The sequence below is a fragment of the Microtus pennsylvanicus genome, chromosome 9 (genome assembly GCF_037038515.1).
Source record: "Microtus pennsylvanicus isolate mMicPen1 chromosome 9, mMicPen1.hap1, whole genome shotgun sequence".
Classification (NCBI taxonomy): domain Eukaryota; kingdom Metazoa; phylum Chordata; class Mammalia; order Rodentia; family Cricetidae; genus Microtus; species Microtus pennsylvanicus.
Window position 1 is genome coordinate 70402192 of NC_134587.1, and position 18952 is coordinate 70421143.

An 18952-nucleotide genomic window follows, 5' to 3' on the forward strand; every position below is an offset into this window, starting at 1 on the left:
CAGTCTGGAGACTGGAATGTCCCAGATGAAAGTACCAGCCGGCTTGGTTCCCACTGATGGCTCTCTGGCTGACTATTGCTGCTGGGAACATTTCTCCCATGCCGGCCCTGTGCATCTTCCAGTTCGGCTGCTCACTGCAGACTTGGAACGTTCCTTATGATAAACCAGGGAATGTAACTGAGGCTCTTGCCTGAGTTCTAAAAACTGCTGTGGAGAATTACTCAAGCCAGAGGAGCAGAGTTGTGGAAATTCAACCGATAACCAGCAATTTAAAACACACAGGACACAGTCTTGTCTCGTGATGGGAACTTGAAATCTGGGATGACAACCCCAAGTTGGTGGGTCTGACACTGTCTCTGACATAGGAGGCCATGTCAGAAAAGATCCTGGAGAGTCTGTGCAGTAGGACTGCTTTTCTCTTGTGAGAAACTCTCACTTCCACATCAGAAGTGAGAAGTGTTGGCTTCACCATGTCTGTGAGGGGTCTTTCTCCCCCAATTTCCCTTTCACACAGGGTCAGATGGCCCAGGCTGCACCTGAACTGTGTTTTACAGCCCAGGATGACCTTAAACTCCTGATCTTCCTGCTTCGACCTCCGGAGTACTGGGAGAACTCATGTCGGCCACCATGCCCAGCCTCTTCTACTAAAACTTCTTTTACACCGAATTATTTTGTGTGTATGCATATGGGTGTATGTAAACACATGTTTTGGTGCTCGTGTAGAGGGGAGAGGGTGTTTTGTGGGGATTCCTTCTCTCCTTCCACCGTGTGGGTTCTAGGGATGGAATTCAGGTTGTTAGATTTGGCAACAAGTATTTTTATCTGCTTGGCCATCTCAACCCCTCTATCCTTTTAATATTTAATTAAAAGACATGATATGAATGAGTTACTGCTGTGAAAGAGGCAGAAATCACCACAGGCAAATGGGTCTGCAAGAAACAGAATTCAGCAGGGAATTTGTAAAAGGCTACGAAACGGCCATGCTCAGTGTCCTTGGGTCACCAGGCCCAGGAGGGAAGTTTACTGAGGACTGGAGAGCTACTTGACAGAACTATTAAGGCTGGGATATGGCCCTTACCTCAGACCTAGGGCCCTCTTCGCTGTGGTTGTAGGCTTGTTGGCAATCATCTTTACCTCCTGAACATGCCCAAGTGCCTTATTCTTATGGGTGGCTGTCTTGGCCAGTGTTTTATTGCTGTCAAGAGACATCATGACCACAGCAACTCTTATAAAAGAAAGCATTTAATTGAGGCTGGCTTACTGTTTCAGAGGTTCAGTCCATTGTTGTGGTGGGGAGCATGGCAGTGTGCAGGCAGACATGGTACTGGAGAAGTAGTTGGGAGTTCTGTATCTGGATCCATAGGCAGCAGGAAGGGACAGAGACACTGGGCCTGACTTGGGCTTCTGAAATCTCAAAGCTCACCCTGTGACTTATTTCCTCAAACGAGGCTGACCTACTCCAACAAGGCCACACCTCCTAATCCTTCTTTAAGTAGTGCTACTCCCTGTACTAATCGTTCAAATATATGAGCCTGGGGGGATATTCTTATTCAAACAACCACAGTAGCCATCTTTGTGCAAGGAACTATAGGGCTTCTGATAAAGATCCCAGAGATCCCAAGCTTAGAGATCACCAGTCTTTTAGTTCCTTTCGGCGCCTACTCCCTTCCTGAGGGTGGCCTTGAACAGCTGTTCTTCCTAGCTCCACTTCCGGAGTACTGGGTTTACAAGCTTACAAAGTGTCACCACATCCAGTTCTTCTGTGATTTAACCCAGAACTTAGTACTTGCCAGGTGAGTTGTCTCCCAACTAACTGTGCTGCATTCCAAATCCCCCTCCCCACTTTATTTCTCTCTTTCACTTTTTGAGATAGGGTCTCACATTGTCCGGCCCAGGCTATGCCTCAAAACTCACTGTAACCAAGCCTGGCCTCAACTTTGAGGTAATCCTCTCCCCTCAGAAATCCTAGTAAGGACTATGTGAGATACCATGCGCAGCTCTAGCTTTCTTGTTTGAGACAGGATCTTGCTGTGTAGCCGAGGCTAGAACCCTGCTCCTTCCGACTTAGCCTCCCAGTTGCTGGGACAAGTGTGTAGCACCATACCCAGATTGAAGGCCGAGCTTTATAAGTAGGCCCTCCCTGGAATCATAGTTCCGGGAAACCTAGGGCCTTCAGGGCAACAAACAAGGCAAAAGCAAAACTCCTCTCAAAATGCACCTCCCAAAAGGAGGAAGGTGGCCTGGCTTGCTTTCACGTGTGGAGAGAGACAGGCTAGCTTGGACCCCAGTGAAGACTGGCATGTATTCAAGAGGCATTCATCAGTGTGTGTTCTTGTGCAAACCCTGTCCTCTTCTGAACTTCAGTTTTCTGCTATTTGTGGCTGTTATTGATTGCTTGCTATGTAACCTGGACTGTGCTGTCACTCGTGATCCTCCTAGGGCTTCAGCCTCCCCAGTGCTGGGATTTTGGACATTCCCTACCACATGGAGACTGACATAGATTTTCTATCCTGTTAGACATGACCATCCTCCTCAACTTTTCCCTCCCCTCCCTTCCAGACAAAGTGCTGGAGTAGATGCCAATTCGAGGACTGTTGAAGAAACGTCTTTGACCAACTCTAGTCCTTCCCAGCCCATCCTCTAAGGAGGCTCGATCCTGCCCATTCCACAGTAGATTTATATTCGGTTCCCAGCTGACTGGCTAGTTCCCTCTTACTCATCCACCACTCCTTTCAAGGACAGGAATGTGCATGGTTCAGACTCTGCTCTGACTTCTACGGCACAGTGAAAGCTAAAGAAACGTTAAGAGGGGCGAAGGATCAGCCCACCCTTACTTTTTTCTTGGAGGAACTGGTGGGGATCGAGGGATCACATCCTAACATAGAAAACCGGCCGTCTAGTGCGCTGAGAACGTGGCCACCAAAACGGAGAGCTTCTCCACGGCCACCCCTATATAGTTCTTCCCAGTGCCTCGGGAAGGAACCACGGAACACAAGGGGCCAACAGTGGGGTTGGAGAGGGAATTGGAGAGGGCAGAAGTAGCCTAGGTCAGCAGCTGGGAACCGCTTGCAGGCAGCGGGCTGAAGCAGGGTGGGGCCCGGCGGACCGCAAGTCTCAGGGGGCGTGGAACCCAGGCGGAAGGGGCGGGCCGGGCACGAGAAGGGCTGGGCCGAGGTGCCGCGGGGTTGCTGGAGGGTCTTGGGAGGCACGTCGGAGACATGTCGGGGGGCAGCAGCTGCAGCCAGACTCCCAGCCGGGCCATCCCCACTCGCCGCGTAGCCCTCGGCGACGGCGTGCAGCTCCCGCCCGGGGACTACAGCACCACCCCGGGCGGCACGCTCTTCAGCACCACCCCGGGAGGTAGGCGCGGGCCGGGGGTCCCGGGCGATCTCTGGGACCTGGAGGACACGCGGAGATCCGGAGTCGCACGTGCGACGGGGGTGGCGGCGCTCGGGGGGTTTCGTAGCTGGACAGAACGGACAAGGGGCGTCGGGAAGGCTGGAGGGTCACCGTCTCGGTTGCCCGCCTTCTGGAGCGTGGTCTGGAGATCGGGCTGCAAACTGCCCGCGATAGCTTTTCCCTGGGAGAGACCGCAGAGTGCCCCAAGCACACAGATAGGCACTCTGCCAGGATCACCATGTGCTCAAGTGCGGCCTCTGTGGGTGTCAGGGCAGGTCTAGTGTGGAACAGGCTGGGGGTCGGGGTGGCCCACGGAGCAGGGGGAGGGCCTGGCGTGGAGATGAAGTTTAGTTGATCTCCCTTGGAATAAATAACGTCTGCACGCACACTTTTTAACCTTCACGGGGCAACCCTCGTTTGGCTTTGGACACTCGCTCCTTAATGGAGGCTGGGCGTTGAGGGCGCGCCCTGCCCCAGGAGCACGTCTGGGCCACCTGTGGCACGAAGACGATTTACCGAGGGAGGTCTCTATGCAAGGGGCCTGGCGCCGCGTCCAGGGCTGTGCAGAACAACACGTTCCTCTGGTACTGGGGGGAGGGCACAGCGCTGAATTCGCCCAAGCGGCCGTGGATGAGGAAGAGGAAGCTGAGTTGGCGTGGGAGGGGGCCGGCCTCCGGGAACCAGGCATTCCCAGCTTGCCCGGGAGCCCCAGTATAGGCGCTGATGAAACCTATACGCCCGTTTGCATGATGAAATCCTCGTGGCTCGCTACTTCCCTCCCATCCTCGCGCTGCTCCCACCCACTTTGCGCTTCTCCCCTTCCTGGTCTCCTCCCCCAAGCTTCTCCTCTTACAACCTAAAAACAGGAGAGTTCCTGGCGCTACGCTGAACCTTGGGCTACTCCAGGCCGGGCCAGGCCACATGTCTGTTTTCTCAGGCAGCTGTCCCTACACCAGGGAACACAGCCAGATCCCAGAACCAAGTCACCGAGGAAGGGATCTTGGAGATGAGTGTCCGGTTTGTGCCTCTCGGTCTTCCGAACACTGCACCAAGGCCCCGCTCCTTGAGCACGTGCCCTTATGCATTGTCATGGTGTGTTCCTAGACTCAGCAAGAAGTAGCAACCAGGTAGAGGGGGGCAATGGCCCAAGGAAAAGTTCTCTGCAGGACACAGCAGGTAGCCTGAGCCGTCTCCCTTCCTGTGCCTCTGGTCAGGTGGTCATTAACCCCTTGCTGGCTGACCCAATGGTTTGCAGAGAACCTTAGCCATTTTTGAAGGGGGTGTCCTACATTAATACTTGAATCTGCGAGTCTTTGAGATGGTCAACAATCCTATAAAGTGACTCTTCTCGTGAATTCCCAGAATGGATGTTTGATCTCTATCCTACAGAAGTTGTTGGGGGGTGCTTGTACCTAGTAGTGCCCGGATGAGGTTAATCAGGCAAGCGGGTAGGGTGGCAGATGGTGAAGACATTGTTTTGTTAAGCCAAAACAAAAATGGTGCATGCGAAAATAGTGGCACAGGCCTTTAATCCCAGCACTTGGGAAGCAGAGGGAGGTGGGGCTCTGTAAGTTCGAAGCCAGCCTGGTCTACATAGTGAGTTCCAGGTCAGTGTGTGTCTGTGTGTCTGTCTGTGTCTATGTCTGGGAGCTGACCTTGAAGTGGCTGTGGTAGTCTGGGAAGAGGGGGAGGGGGCTTGGCACTGATGCTGGTGTCCCGAGGTTTTAGTTCCTGTTGAGGACCGAGGGCAGAGTGAGAGAGCTGGGCTATAGAGGCAGTGAAGGAAGCAGAGGAATGGTCCTCATCTCGCTCCTATCTGAGCTTCCTTTGAAAGTGTTGGAAGCATTATACATTAGGTTCCAGAACACACTACTGAGTTGAGGGGGTCAGGTAGAGCACTCCAAACTCCCCTGGAACCTTGTTGCTTTTTGAGAGGCTCAAGAGGCAGGCACTAGGTCTGGACTAGGAAGACAGTCTGACTTGGGGGGGGCATGCCTAGCTAGTCAGAAGAGTTAGCTGACGAATGCAAACGTGGCGCTGAGGAGAGGGTTCAGGGGTTAAAAAGTGCTTGCTGCTCTTGGGAAGGACCGCCCTTCAACACCTACAGGGTGCTCCTGGACCCCTGACTACTGTGATTCAAGCTTGAGGGGTGCTCTCTTCTGGCTTCCACAGGATTTTCCCCCCCAAATAAAAATAAAAGCTTGGAGGGTTGGAGGTGAACTCGGTGACGGTTAAGTTCTGTGTCTATCATCACACAGAAGGAAGGGAGGAGGAGGGCTGCGGGGAGTGAATATCAAGTGTAAGACAGAATGGCTATGTTGGGAGTGAGGGGAGCTGGATGTTGGTCACAGACTTTCAGCTATGAGAGCCGTAAATTCCAGGGATGTAGTTATCCGTGACTATACTTAACCCTGCAGTGTTTACTAGGAATTAGCTAAGAGCAGCCTTAGCACTATCCTTACTTACACAAACACACACATCTGTGACATAGGCTCATTTAATTGTGGGATTTATTTCATGTTTCCTAGTGTGAGATCATCATTTTGTGTTCTTTGACTCCGTCTCCCTCCTACCTTCCTTCCTTGGCTGACCTCAAACTGTTGATCCTCCTGCCTCAGGCTCCTGAGGGCTGAGATTTTAGGCACGTGCCATTCAGCTTGAGTGTAGGTCATTTTTATTTGCTGGTTGTATTGAATAATTTAGTCCAGCTCACGGGGGACACGTCTCTAGAATGAAGTGACTTGATAGGCCCCCCGCAACCCTCCAGCTCTGTAACCCGGCGTAATTCTACTTTGTAGTTTTGTAGAACATGCCTGATATCCAAAAGAGGACTCTTCTCCCTGATAAATGGCAGTCTAATTAGGTGAGCCTCTAGATTTTAGTGGCCTTCAGAGGTTGCATTTTTTCCCAATATCCTCCCAAAGTGGCAGGTGTTCATTATTCGAAGCTGAGTTTGTTTCTCCCCCATCATAATGGCAAAAGTCACTACCGGTTTTGGTGAAGGTAAGGGTGGGGCTGTTTTCATTTCATTTATTGGTATAAAATACTGAAACTTTTTTGCAGATGAGCCTTTATTTGATGTTCGCGAGAATGAGTTAGAAGGGAATAGCAATAATGAAAAGGGGCGATAGGTTTTTTTTTTTCTCTGAATGTTCATTTGTGTATATGAATCCCCATATGTTTAGGCAAACAAACAAAAAACAGCCGTTACTGTCTGGAGTGATTCTCAAGGCCAGCTGTCTTTCTCTGAGTGTATTATAGCCGGGAGCCTGTTGACAGGCTTGTTCGGGGTTAGACCGGATGTTCTCGAGTAGTCCTGATGTCCCCGGGATCTAATGCCAGGTCCAGTGTTCGGAAGGTGACAAGTTGTGCTTGGGTGTGGCTTAGTGGCACAGTGCTCTCTTGGTATGTGTGATGCCCTGGGCAGGTCTTTAAACTAGAGAAAAGATGAAAGTGAAGGGGACAAGAAGCCTAGAATTTCCCTTAGGACATCTAGGTTCTTTCCCCTCAGCCCTGGGTTTCCACTCCGTCTCCAGGGTGGAGGTGGCTGTACTGGGCAGCCATTGACTTTTAACAAGCCAGCCCCAAACTCAGTAACTTAGACAGCAGTTTACTTCTCTGGTCTGTTTGCTTCTTTTTACGGATTTTGATAGCGTTGAGTCATGCTGCAGCTGTATTGCCTTGGGCTTCAAGGTCCAAGGTGGCCTTATCCACATGTGTGAGTCCTTGCTGCTGGTGGGATTGCCCTCTTGGGGCTCAAAACATTTAGTTTAGCTTGAATTTGTAAACACCTTTATAATAGCAAGGCCACCTAGGGCATGGGCATGGGAGCCTCGTCACGGCACATAAGAAGTATTTTTGTGTTCTTGGGGGCGGTCCAGCTTCCAAGAGGGGGCAAGAGGAAGAGGGGATGGCCTGTTTTATTTTGAGACAGGATCACCTCATAGCCCAGCCAGGATGGCCTCAGATTTGAGGATGACCTTAACTCCTGGTCAGGCCACGACCTTTGCTTCCTCTGAATGTCAGGTTTTAGGAACATTATTTGCAGGGCTCATTCTCACTGTCCAGCTCTGCGCTCCCATTAAAACACAAAAGGCCTGGGTTTTTTTTTTAATTTTTTTTTTTTTTTTTTTTTTTTTTTTTTTTTTTGCTTTTTCGAGACAGGGTTTCTCTGTGGCTTTGGAGCCTGTCCTGGAACTAGCTCTGTAGACCAGGCTGGTCTCGAACTCACAGAGATCCGCCTGCCTCTGCCTCCCGAGTGCTGGGATTAAAGGCGTGCGCCACCATCGCCCGGCAAGGCCTGGGTTTTCTGGGCACAAGCAATTGGCTTGTGTCAGGGTGAGAATACAGGAGGTACAGTCTGTTTAGCGCTTTGGTTTGACAACATACAGTGTGAAGGTTTAAAAGCGGGTTTCTTAGCTGACTCTGGTGTCACATGCCGTGATACCAGTACTCAAGGAGATGGAGATCGGAGGATCAGGTATTCAAGGCCAGTGTGGGTGCTTTGAATGAGAATGGCCCCCATAGACTCATGTATTTGAATGAGTGGGTCCCCAGTTGGTGGAACTGTTTGGGAAGGATGAGGAGGTGTGGTCTTGTTGCAGGAGGTGTGTCACACTGCCGGTGGACTTTGAGGCCTCCAAAGCCATGCCCTTCCCAGTTAGCTCTTACTGTCTCACACTAGTAGGTAAGTGTGAAAGCTCCCAGCTTCTGCTCCATCCAGCACCATGCTGCCATGCTTCCTGCCGTGATGACAGTCGCAGACTCTCGGCCTCACATTAAATGCTTCATTTTGTAAGTTATCTTCGTCATGGTGTCTTATCACAACAATGGAAAGTAACTAAGCCAGCCAGCCTCAGCCACATACTGAGTTGGAGGGTAGACTGGGCCACATGAGGTCCAGTTACAGAACACTCAAATGAATAAAGCAGATATCCAACTTAAAAAGATGTGTGTTTGGATTAGAGTAGTACCTCAGTGGAAGAACAAGTGTGTCTGAGACCCTGGGTTTAATCCCAGGCACTGAAAAAGGGAAGCTCCAGCCGGTCTCTCTTAGCTTGCTATGGCTACCGTATGAAAATCCCGCCATCGAGGTGGCATAAGCAGCGAAACTCCTTTCCTCACTGTTGGCAACCGCAGATCTAAGGTGAGAGTAAAATTGCTTCCTTCTGAGGCCTCTCTTCTTGGCCTGCAGATGGACCCCTTCTCTCGTGCCTTTTTCCGGTCTTCCATCTGTGGGTCTCTGTCTAGATTTCCACTTCCTCCAGTGAGACCGGGTCAGGATCCACTCCAAAGGCCTCGTATTGACTCTGCTTGTAAAGACCTCCAAATGCCATGTTCTGAGGGGTGTGCCGGAGCTTGGAGGAAGACAGTAAAGTCCCTAACGGCCCCCACTCATCTGGATGGGACTGGATGGGAATGGATGGGACTGGATGGGACTGGATGGGGATGGGGGGCAGTGGGAGTGTGGGGGACACTCTCTTGGTAATGACTGGTGGCATCCACACTCTGCACAGGTGCATTTTGAAGTGTTTGGGGAGAGGTCAGGAAAGGGGAAGGTATTTGTCCAGCCTTAGAGTAATTTTTAACCATTCTGTTGTAAAAGTCTTTATCCTGGTCAGAGCCTCTGAGGAAGAATGGAGGCTCTTTGCCCCTGACTGATTTCCCTCTGGTAGCTTCATTAGATACCTGACCTCTGGGAAATATTATTTTTATTATTATTATTATGATTCTGTTTTTGTGTGTGTTTTTGGTTTTTGTTTTCTGGGTTTTTTTTTTTTTTTTGCCCAACCTGGCTTTGGAAAACTCACTGTGTAGGGGAGAATGACATCACATTGTCACGCTGCTGATTCTGCATCTGCCTCCCAAGGGCTGGGATGAATCATCATGCCTCACTTCCTGTCCCTTCATAGAACACTTCCCCCTAGTAAGTCTTCTGCTTGTTTAAGAGACTGTCCAGCCTGAAGTAGGCCCTCTGAATGTGGGTGAAAGTTGTGTGGCTTGGGCAGTGTGTGAGGCCACTGACAGTGAGATCAGGATTTATCCCTAGTGCACGAACTGGGTTTTTGGAGAACTGGCCCATTCCCTATGGAGGGATACCTCGGTCAGTCTAGATATGAGACACACTTTGGTGATTCCCAGTGGGAGGCCTCACCCTGTCTGAGGAGTGGATGAGGGGGTGGGGTGCGGAGAAGGTGGAGGAAGATGGGAGGAGGGGAGGGAGAGAGAACTGGAATTGGTATTTACAATAAAAAAAGAAAAGGGACTGCCCAGTAAGAAAGTCCCTCCCTATACATAAGCACCTCTCACCTATTTTGTATGTGTGGATGTGCTGTGGGATAGTGCTCTTGTACATTGTAAAGATTTGTCACTCGTATTAGTTTAATAAAACGCTGATTGTCCAGTAGCCAGGCAGGAAGTGTAGGTGGGGTGATCAGACTAAGAGAATTCTGGCAAGAGGAAAGGCAGAAATGCAGTTGCCAGTCAGCACTAGAGGAAGCAAGATGAGAATGCCTTACTGAGAAAAGATACCAAGCTGTGTGGCTAAACATAGACAAAAATTATTGGTTAATTTAAGTTGTAAGAGCTAGCTAATAATAAGTGTGAGCTAATAGGCCAAACAATTTTATAATTTTTTTTAAAAAAGTATTTATTTATTTGTTATGTATACAATGTTCTGTCTGTGTGTATGCCTGTAGGCCAGAAGAGGGCACCAGACCCCATCACAGATGGTTGTGAGCCACCATGTGGTTGCTGGGAATTGAACTCAGGACCTTTGGAAGAGCAGGCAATGCTCTTAACCACTGAGCCATCTCTCCAGCCCCCCCCCCCCCCGTTTTATAATTAATATAAGCCTCTGTGTGTTTCTTTGGGACTTGAAACTTTGTCTTTATAGATGTACAGGCGAGGAGGATAGAGGGACACAGGTGTGGTCTGCTTAGACCCAAGTGTGCCTTTAGGTTTGTCTCCAGGTTGCCCAGAACTTCTGCTCAAAGCGATTTTTTAAAATTATGCAAAACATTTGGCACTTAGGCTGCTGCTTTCTTCCTAAGCACAGGCATTGGGTGTCTCCTGTCTCTGCTAGGAAAGAGTCCCCAGTCCCCAACCCCCCCCCACTTTCCCTGGAGAGTTGTGGTAGGAAGTCTGTCCTGTACTCCCCTATACCTGCAGTCTTGTGTAGGGGGAACCATGCTCCTGTGAGGGATGCCCGGGGAAGGGTGGCAGCGAGGCTCAGTTTTCAGAAGTCACATCCAGTAGCAGAATGCGGGAAACCTTAGGGGAAAGGACAAGGACACAAAGCAAAGGTCTTGTCCAGGGAACGACTAATCTTGTTCTGGACACAGATTTAAAAACCTGTGTAAAAGCCTGGTGACCTTTAATGTTCCCAGGGTGAGAACATTGGCATGGGGGTGGCTGGCTATCTATGTGTTTTGTTTTGTTTTTGAGACAGAGATGTTACGTATTCCAGACCAGCCTCAAACATGCTGTGTGGTGAAGGTTGGTCTTGAACTCCTGGCTCTCCTGCCCACATCTTCCAAGTCCTGGGATAATGTCCAGCCATTTATTTATTTGTTTACCTATGAGTTGGTGTCTCTGCATACTCCTGGCTATCTTGAAACTCACTTGTTGACTGGCTTCAAACTCACAGAGATCCTATTGCCTCTGTCTCCCGAGTGCTGGGATTTGAGTATGCACCACCATGTTTGACTTATTTTATTTTTTGGTCCCCCAGGCCTTTGTCCATGTAAGGCAGATGAGCTGTTACCCTAGCTCTTAGGAATATTGGCATTTGTTGTTCGAGGTGTGAGTTTTCTGTTATCTTCTTCCTGTGATACAGAAAGATCTGAGGCCCAGAGATTGAGGTAGTGATTCCCAGTTTGAGCTCAGGGCTTCTGCCTCCAAGGCCCATGCGATTTGCACGTTAAGGGCCTGCCAACAACGAGTTCCTAAAAATAGGTGGTGATGGCTAGTGTTTAAATATAGCTTCATTGAGCCCAGCCTAGCACCCCTGGTTGACAGGTGAGAAAACCAGATCCTTGGGGAATGTCTCCTCACTTGCGTGTCCAGGACAAGTGGCATCGGTATTAAACCATGCTTACCTTTAATAAGGACTTTATATTTTGTACATTCCTGGGATTTACGGTCCTAAAGACTGTCAGTCATGCTAAATTCACGATGGTTCCTATGTTCTCTGTGTTGGAGAGAGATGGAGGATTCCTCTTCCCGCCCCACACTGCCCTCAAGTCTGCTTCCTTCCTTCTGCTGTGTTCACACTGTGGCCTCTAAATTGGGTCCTGTTGTGTTGAACAGGCTGAGCAGCTGGTGCAGCTTGTCACCTTAAATCTTTTTTATTTATTCTCTGTGTCTTTCACATCACGCCTCCCGATCCCATCTCTTATCCCACCCCAAATTCAAACAAAATTTAAGAGAAAACAAGGGGAAAAAAAAAGGAAGGGGACAATCTCGTCGTGGAAGCTGCAGTGTGACACAGAGTCACGCAGTAAACTGTAAACCCCTTTATGCGTACATGTTTACACGTAGGCGTTTATTGAAAAGAATCATTGGTCTAGTTTGAGGCCCCTGGTCTCTGCTGCACCATTGATGCTAGGCTCTCACTGGGACTCTTACTGGACATCTTATTGCCTCTCTGTGTTGTGGGAATCTGCAGCCCTGTGTCCACAGGACTGACCCCACCCCTCTCCTCCCGTCCTTTGCTCCAGCCGATCATGGATGGGTGGGTGTTGGGGTGGGCCAACACATAGTCCTGGTTCTGGGCTTGGGTAGTTGCAGGGTTGGTCAGCTCACCAGCTCTCCCCAGTCTTTGCCGACTAGGGTGGCCTTTCCAGTATTGCCATGGCTAGTTCATTGGGAGGGGCCAGTTCTGCTCTCTTGCTCTTAGGACCTCAGGGTCAGCTCTCCCACCTGCCTAAGGCATTAATGGGCTGGGGTGTGGGAGGGCCTCTCTCCCCAACCTATGCTGCCTCAAGACCGATCAGTAATGGGGACAGTTCTCCCGTGCTCATAGTATTAGGGTTGACTCACCCACACCTCTGCCGACAGGATTGGCTCTCACCTTAAACCTTTATGGACAGATGATTGCTAGTGTGTGTACTGGGCTCCCTTGGGTGGGCTACTGTTGGAAGCCACACCAGAAGCTGACGATATCAACAGGCCCATTTTAAGGTCTTTGAGAGGTCAACGAGGCACAAGTAGACAAAGTGGTAGCTTGTCTGGAGTCAGTCGAGCTAGTAAATGAGACAATTGTGGTTCAGGACTCAGAAATAAAATGTTGCTCCACGCAGTTTAACACTGAACTTTGAACTCTTACCCCAGCACCGGTAGGCTCTGTATCCAGCTACACAGCTGACTCACAGCCTGTACACTCTGTCCACCTCTACAGTTTTTTATTTATTTATATATTTTTTAAATACTTTTCTCATCACTGACCAAATCCCTGACAGAAAAACTTAAAACAGAAATATTTATTTTGGCTTGTGATTTTTGAGTTCAGTCCACAGTCATTGCCCTCAGGCAGAACATTATGGCAGCAGGAGAGTGTGGCAGAGGCGGGTCTTTAGGGTAGGTGGACAGGCAGCAGAGAGAAGGGACATGCTGGGGCTTTGTTGGCTTCCCTCTTTTGGAGTGTCCTCACAGGCACCCCCAAAGGTGCGCCTCCCCAGGGTCCTATACTAGGAGACAGGGTCTCTGTGTAGCCCTGGCTGTCCTGGAGGTTGGCCCGTAGATCGTTCTGGCTTTGGACTCACAAAGATCTTTTGGCCTCTTCCTCTTGAGTTCAGGAAGCGCCACCACATCTCGTGATCAGGACTTCTTAAACCATTTTTGTTTAACCTCTTCTAGTGTGATTATTTTTTAATATCATCCTAGGTGTGTAGGTCTATGAGATAGATACGCAAATCAAACATTAACCGATAAAATCGTAAGTTTATTTAAAGATTTTTTGACATATATATAATTTGACTGTTTATTAAAGATGAAAACCAGTTTTCATACTGAGATGACCTTGCTTACGAAGCGTGGTATCTGGGCTGAGTGTTTACCCCTGAAGGACGTAAAGCGTATTCAACGCTTTCAGTTCCAATCTGTTCTTTGTTTTTATAGTCGTCTGTGGTGCACACCGTGTTGGCACAGTTGTCCTGTGCCCTCTGCGCTGACTGATAGGCTGGCAGTGGAAGCTGGGTCATCCTCTGCCCTTTCACACCCAGACAGTTTATCTTGCAGCCCTTGTCCTCCAAGTCGGCCTTCTAGACGGCCGTGCCCGCGTCACAGGAGGGAAGAGAACAGCAAAACAAACCGGAGTGTAATTGCCACTGAGCAGCTAGGGAGAGGCTGGGCGTGAACCACTGCCAACCAAGGTCACTGTTGTTTATGCCGCGTTGTAAAAGCTCGAGGGAGAGAAGGCGCGGGTAGTTCAACCCTGGAAAGCTCATCTCTGCAGAGAGCTCAATTAGGAACTCCGGCTGCCTGCCTCAGCTTCCCTCGTCGGTTACTGCTGGATGTTGTGAACATCCGATTGGATGTTTCCTGTCTGCTCTTTGTTCCCCTGAGGGGACCATCTGCCTCAGATGAGGTTCCTACTCTCTATGTTGGGAACTCCCGCTAGCTGCCTTAAAGTCCATTTCTGCTGAATGTTTGGCTGGTTTAATATCTGTCCGTCTGTCCATCTCTCTCACTATTTATTCTTAACCTGGGTGTACTGTGTGCTTATTCACTTAGAACTAAGAGTATTCGTGTATCATTCTCCAAACGGTACCCAACCATCGTCCATGTCAGGAAAGCCGTTCATTTAAAGAGGTGGGTGGGGAAGACAGCCGCAGCACATGTATGGACTAATCCTAAGCCAGAATTCACTGAATTAAAAAAATATCTGTGTAGCCGGGCGGTGGTGGCGCACGCCTTTAATCCCAGCACTCGGGAGGCAGAGGCAGGCAGATCTCTGTGAGTTCGAGACCAGCCTGGTCTACAGAGCTAGTTCCAGGACAGGCTCCAAAACCACAGAGAAACCCTGTCTCGAAAACCCCCCCCCCAAAAAAAAATCTGTGTATGGAGAAAGGGAGGGAGTGAGAGTGTGGGGGGCATGGGTGCGGGTGTGGGTGGGTGTTTACCCAGCATGCATGTGGAGGTCAGCAGACAGCTTATGGGCATTGCTTTTCCCCTGCTTTGTGCATTCCTGGGTTTGAACTCAGGTCATCAGGCTTGCTGGCAGGTAGGTCCAGCCGAACCATCTCGCCAACCCTTGATTTATTGCGTGTGGTACCACATTATATAATATTGTAGCTTGGGACATATACTCACTGTTATGAAGAAACCAGATACCACGACTGCGTTTGAGAAACCAGATTTCTTTGTCATCGGCAGAAGGTAGCTATAAATAGAAATGCAAAGACAGTTTTTAAATTCCAGCTGGATGCCATTGTCTGCCGGAGGCTTGGGACCTAAGACTTGTTTGGAAGGAAGCCTTCGGTATGTGCTGTTGAGGGGTTAAAAAAAAAATGCCATGGTGCTGTGTTTGAGGCCACAGGGAGCCGAGGATAAGTTCATTTCTTACCCTCACCTCGTGGGTCTCCCATTGTCTTAGCGAGGGTTTCTGTTGCTGCGAAGAGACAACATGACCACCGCAACTCTTTTTTTTAAAAAAATATTTATTTATTTATTTTGTATACAATATTCTGTCTGTGTGTATGCCTGCGCACCAGAAGAGGGCACCAGACCCTCATTACAGATGGTTGTGAGCCACCATGTGGTTGCTGGGAATTGAACTCAGGACCTTTGGAAGAACAGGCAATGCTCTTAACCTCTGAGGCATCTCTCCAGCCCAACGGCAACTCTTTATAAAGGAAAACATTGGATTGGGCCTGGCTTTATTTCCGAGGTTTAGTCCATCATCATCACGGTGGGGAGCACGGCTGTGTGCAGACAGACATCGTGCTGAGAGTTCTACATCTTGATCTGTAGGCAGGAGGAGACTGTCCAGCACTGGGTGTAGCTTGAGCATATGAGACCTCAACGCCCACCCCCACAGTGACACACTTCCTCCAACAGTGCTGTTCCCTATAGACCAGGCATTTAAACGCAAGGGTCTGTGGGGGCTATACCTTTTCAAACCACCACACCCATCGTGATCTTGCTCCCTTACCTGGGGAAATGCTCCCTTAGATGGTGAGGAGGGAGCTGTATGAGTGGAGGTGAAGGGTCCTGGGTATGATTTACTGCTAGAGACTAGTTCACTGACATTGGTCCTCACTGGGGAATAAGACTAACTTGTGATAGGAGCTTGGGTAGAACGGGGGTGACCTTCATATCAGCCCCTATGGGGGTGATGCAGGTCGATGTAGTGGGGGTTTGGAGAAGGGCTCAGACTAAGACCTTTTTGGAGTGGGTCAAGTGTTTCCTGTTTCTGCAAAGAGTGGGCAGGGATAAGTCTCCTGCTGCTGGGAGTGACCCATTGTCTTTCTGTTCTGGATGAGCGACCTACCGGGGTTCTACAGGGTAGGGTGTAATGACTGACTCCAAGACTCTCTTTTCCGTGGGATCTGCTTGTCATGGGTAATCAACTGATAGGGGGAGCTGAGGGGCAGTTGGGTGGAGGGATTGTAGAGATGGCATAGGATGTTCAGAACTTGGAGAAACCAAAGGCGCATCTTGGTGGCCAGCAAACCGTCTGTCAGGGAGGGCCACCCCCAGTGGTGTTGGGGTGGACAGTGGCCAGGTTGGCCGGGTCCCAGGGCCAGCTTTACTCCCCCTTGGTCCAGGTTGTCTAAAAGAACCTGCTGCCTCTGCTGTGGCCACACTTCCAGGAAGTGGTAAAGACAACAGGCAAGGGGCTCCAGGTGACCTTATCAGCGTCTTTATTACACTTTCCCCACCAGGAACCAGGATCATCTATGACCGGAAGTTCCTGATGGAGTGTCGGAACTCACCTGTGGCCAAAACACCCCCGAAGGACCTGCCAGCCATTCCTGGGGTCACTAGTCCGACCAGCGATGAGCCTCCCATGCAAGTCAGCCAGAGCCACCTGCACAGCCCGGAAGAAAAGCGGGCAGGCGGTGGGTGCTGGGCCTGTCTGGGCTCTGCATTGTCTGTCTTTGGGGGAATTCCAAGTTTCAGGGAAGGGCGGTGATGGTGACTGTCCACCCTCTGGGGAGGAGCCGTGGGGAAGCCTAGGGGGTGGGGTGCCGGTGGGGAGCAGAACTCTGATTGGCACCAACTTGCCCCCATCAAAGCTCCAAGGACCCGTGCGCAGCTGCCGTGAATGCATCAGGTAGGGTGATTAGTGAGGAACTGATGGAGAATGCAGTGGCTTTATACAGCACCCCTCATCAGCCTGCCTTTCTGTGTTGCTGCTTGCCAAGCCCCAACACACATGCGCCACGCGCTTCTTCGTATATGTGGAGCTGGAGACAACGTATCAAAGACACGGTGCATGTCCCCTCTAGGAACGTACATGCCTACGAGATAAGAAGTAAACTCGGGTACCTCCTGGCCGGTGACTGGCCCTTCAGTGGATTATTGATGGAGACAGGCAGACAATGCCTCCTATTGTTACTTTAGCTTTGACATTTATATAGCTAGGTCCTTCCTGGTTTCCCCCTCCTCCCCAAAGTAATCAAAGCAGACACCCTGGCAGCCGCGTGTGGGGTGTGAACATGTGTTTGTGGCAGCACGCAGAGCGACTGGCTGGCCGAAGCTTCTGAGCTCTCTGTTATACAAGCGTGTCCCCATGACGGTGTTATGAAAGCACGCCTGTGCACCCTCAGTCTGAGGAATACCACCTCTGACTTTCCGCTCTGAAGGTGGTACCCCAATCTCACGCTGGGAGCTGCTGACACCCTCCTGGCCGTGGGATGTGGTTCCTGATTACCCTGGTGGGCAGGGAGCTGGGTAGCACTGGGAAGGTGGATTTGACAGCATGCAGAGAGCCGCATGACAGGTTCCCAGGTTCCATGTGTGGTTCCCTGCCCTGTGTTCAAGGATGGAGGGATTCTTGGTGATTGCACACTGTCTTGCACCTTTACTTTTTTACCTCCAGTCAGAGATGGTAGTGAATTAAGTTAGGCTATGCTTGGAATTGTCACGACGGACTGAGAGACGTCCTTTCCGTGCTGGCAGGGTAAACCCACCCTGCTCCTTGTTTCTGATGATATTCTGGCTCTCAGCCCCCGAATAGTGGCCAGGTAGCCCCGTCCTGTCGGGCTGGGGGGCATAGTTTTAGCTTTCTTTAACTGGACACAAAGCTCCAGCCCATGGCCACGTATTGAAAATGGAATTTATAGACAGCTCAGCGCCTTCACCTCCCTTACGAGGATGTCTGGTTTCCTAGTCTAGTCAGCTTTTCTTTGGCAGCATGCACGCCTCCATTGGACCTATGAGAATAACTCCTGGCCTCTGAGCCTGGAGGGCTTCCATTTGCCTCTTGCTGATTGGTCCTCTGTCTTTTCTCTCCACAGGTGAAGAGTCACAGTTTGAGATGGACATTTAAGGGACCAGCCATAGGACGGAGTGATGCCTCTGGGCCCCCGAGGCCCTTGGAAGGAGAGCCACAGCAGTCAGGCCTTAACACCAGGCAGATGTTGGGTGTGGGCAACCCAGTCCTGCTCCTTGCTCAGCCCCTGCTCCGCCTTCCATTTTGTGAACACCAGCACATACCTCCTTGTGCCTCTGATGATACTGAGCTGCTACTACAGGGGGATGATTCTTGTCCACACCCTGCATCCAGTGCCAGGAAGTGGACACAGAGGAACCCGTCAGGATGACCGTCTGTCAATTCCAGCCCCAGCCTCTGGAGCACACCCACCCTTTCCTTGGCTAGGGTACCTGGGAAAGCTACCCTTTTTACTTCTTTCCCTGAGAGGAAATAAAAGCCACCTTTACCCTAGGCCCAAGGTTGGGCCCTGTCTGAACTGTTTTCAACTTGAAGTGATAACACAGTTAACTCTCTGTTCCATGCTTGTGCTTATGTGAACTTTTCTTTACGTTATCTCTTGTGCTTATCAAACTCCAGCTCTCTAGGTATGCAGGGCAGCCTTACTGTTTACTGCTGAGAAGTCTGGATGGAGATAAAGTCGTTCTCCGTGGGACTGGGCTAGAACCTGCTACTCTGTGATTCTTGTTTTTAGCAGCAACTAGGTGCTCACCTTTCCCCTTGCGCCTGTGCCACTGGGGAGCCTTTGAGACCCATGGGCACCTCGTACTGTCAATCATCTGTTTGTATGTGCTGCTGCTGGGTCATGCAGAGGAAATAATCTCTCTGCCGTACGGATTTTACTGAAGTATACCATGTACCTATTAAAAAAGGTAGCCTGAGCAGATTGTATGCGATTGGTTATCAGTGGTCCGTGCAGGGGGAGGCTCGGAGGAAACGGTGTAGCTGGGAATGAGAATGGGAGGAAGTGGGTACTGAGCGTTTCAAAGGTCTCGGGGAGCCAAGATGAGTGAGGGTGATATTAAGGTACGTTCGTGTGTGAATGTGATTTACCGGTTGCTGAAGAAGAGCAGTTTTTAGGAGTCCTGACTGCAGTGGTATGCCGGGTCTCTC

General features: G+C 50.3%; 1 protein-coding gene across 1 annotated transcript; it reads left to right on the forward strand.

Annotated features, from left to right (window-relative positions):
• Positions 1-3146: 3146 nt before the first annotated feature.
• Eif4ebp1 (eukaryotic translation initiation factor 4E binding protein 1) lies at positions 3147-18720 on the forward strand. The gene is made up of 3 exons (XM_075986461.1): positions 3147-3360; positions 16287-16463; positions 17865-18720. The coding sequence occupies exons 1-3, from the start codon at positions 3219-3221 to the stop codon at positions 17894-17896; spliced, it is 351 nt and encodes a 116-aa protein (XP_075842576.1). The 5' UTR covers positions 3147-3218; the 3' UTR covers positions 17897-18720.
• The last annotated feature ends 232 nt before the right edge of the window (positions 18721-18952 follow it).

What these genes read in the sequence shown, in the direction of transcription:
- Eif4ebp1 (XM_075986461.1), top strand. Translation starts at nt 3,219, where the DNA reads ATGTCGGGGGGCAGCAGCTGCAGCCAGACTCCCAGCCGGGCCATCCCC. An exon ending in CTTCAGCACCACCCCGGGAG is followed by an intron (nt 3,361 to 16,286) that starts GTAGGCGCGGGC and finishes TTTCCCCACCAG; the next exon opens with GAACCAGGATCATCTATGAC. An exon ending in GGAAGAAAAGCGGGCAGGCG is followed by an intron (nt 16,464 to 17,864) that starts GTGGGTGCTGGG and finishes TTCTCTCCACAG; the next exon opens with GTGAAGAGTCACAGTTTGAG.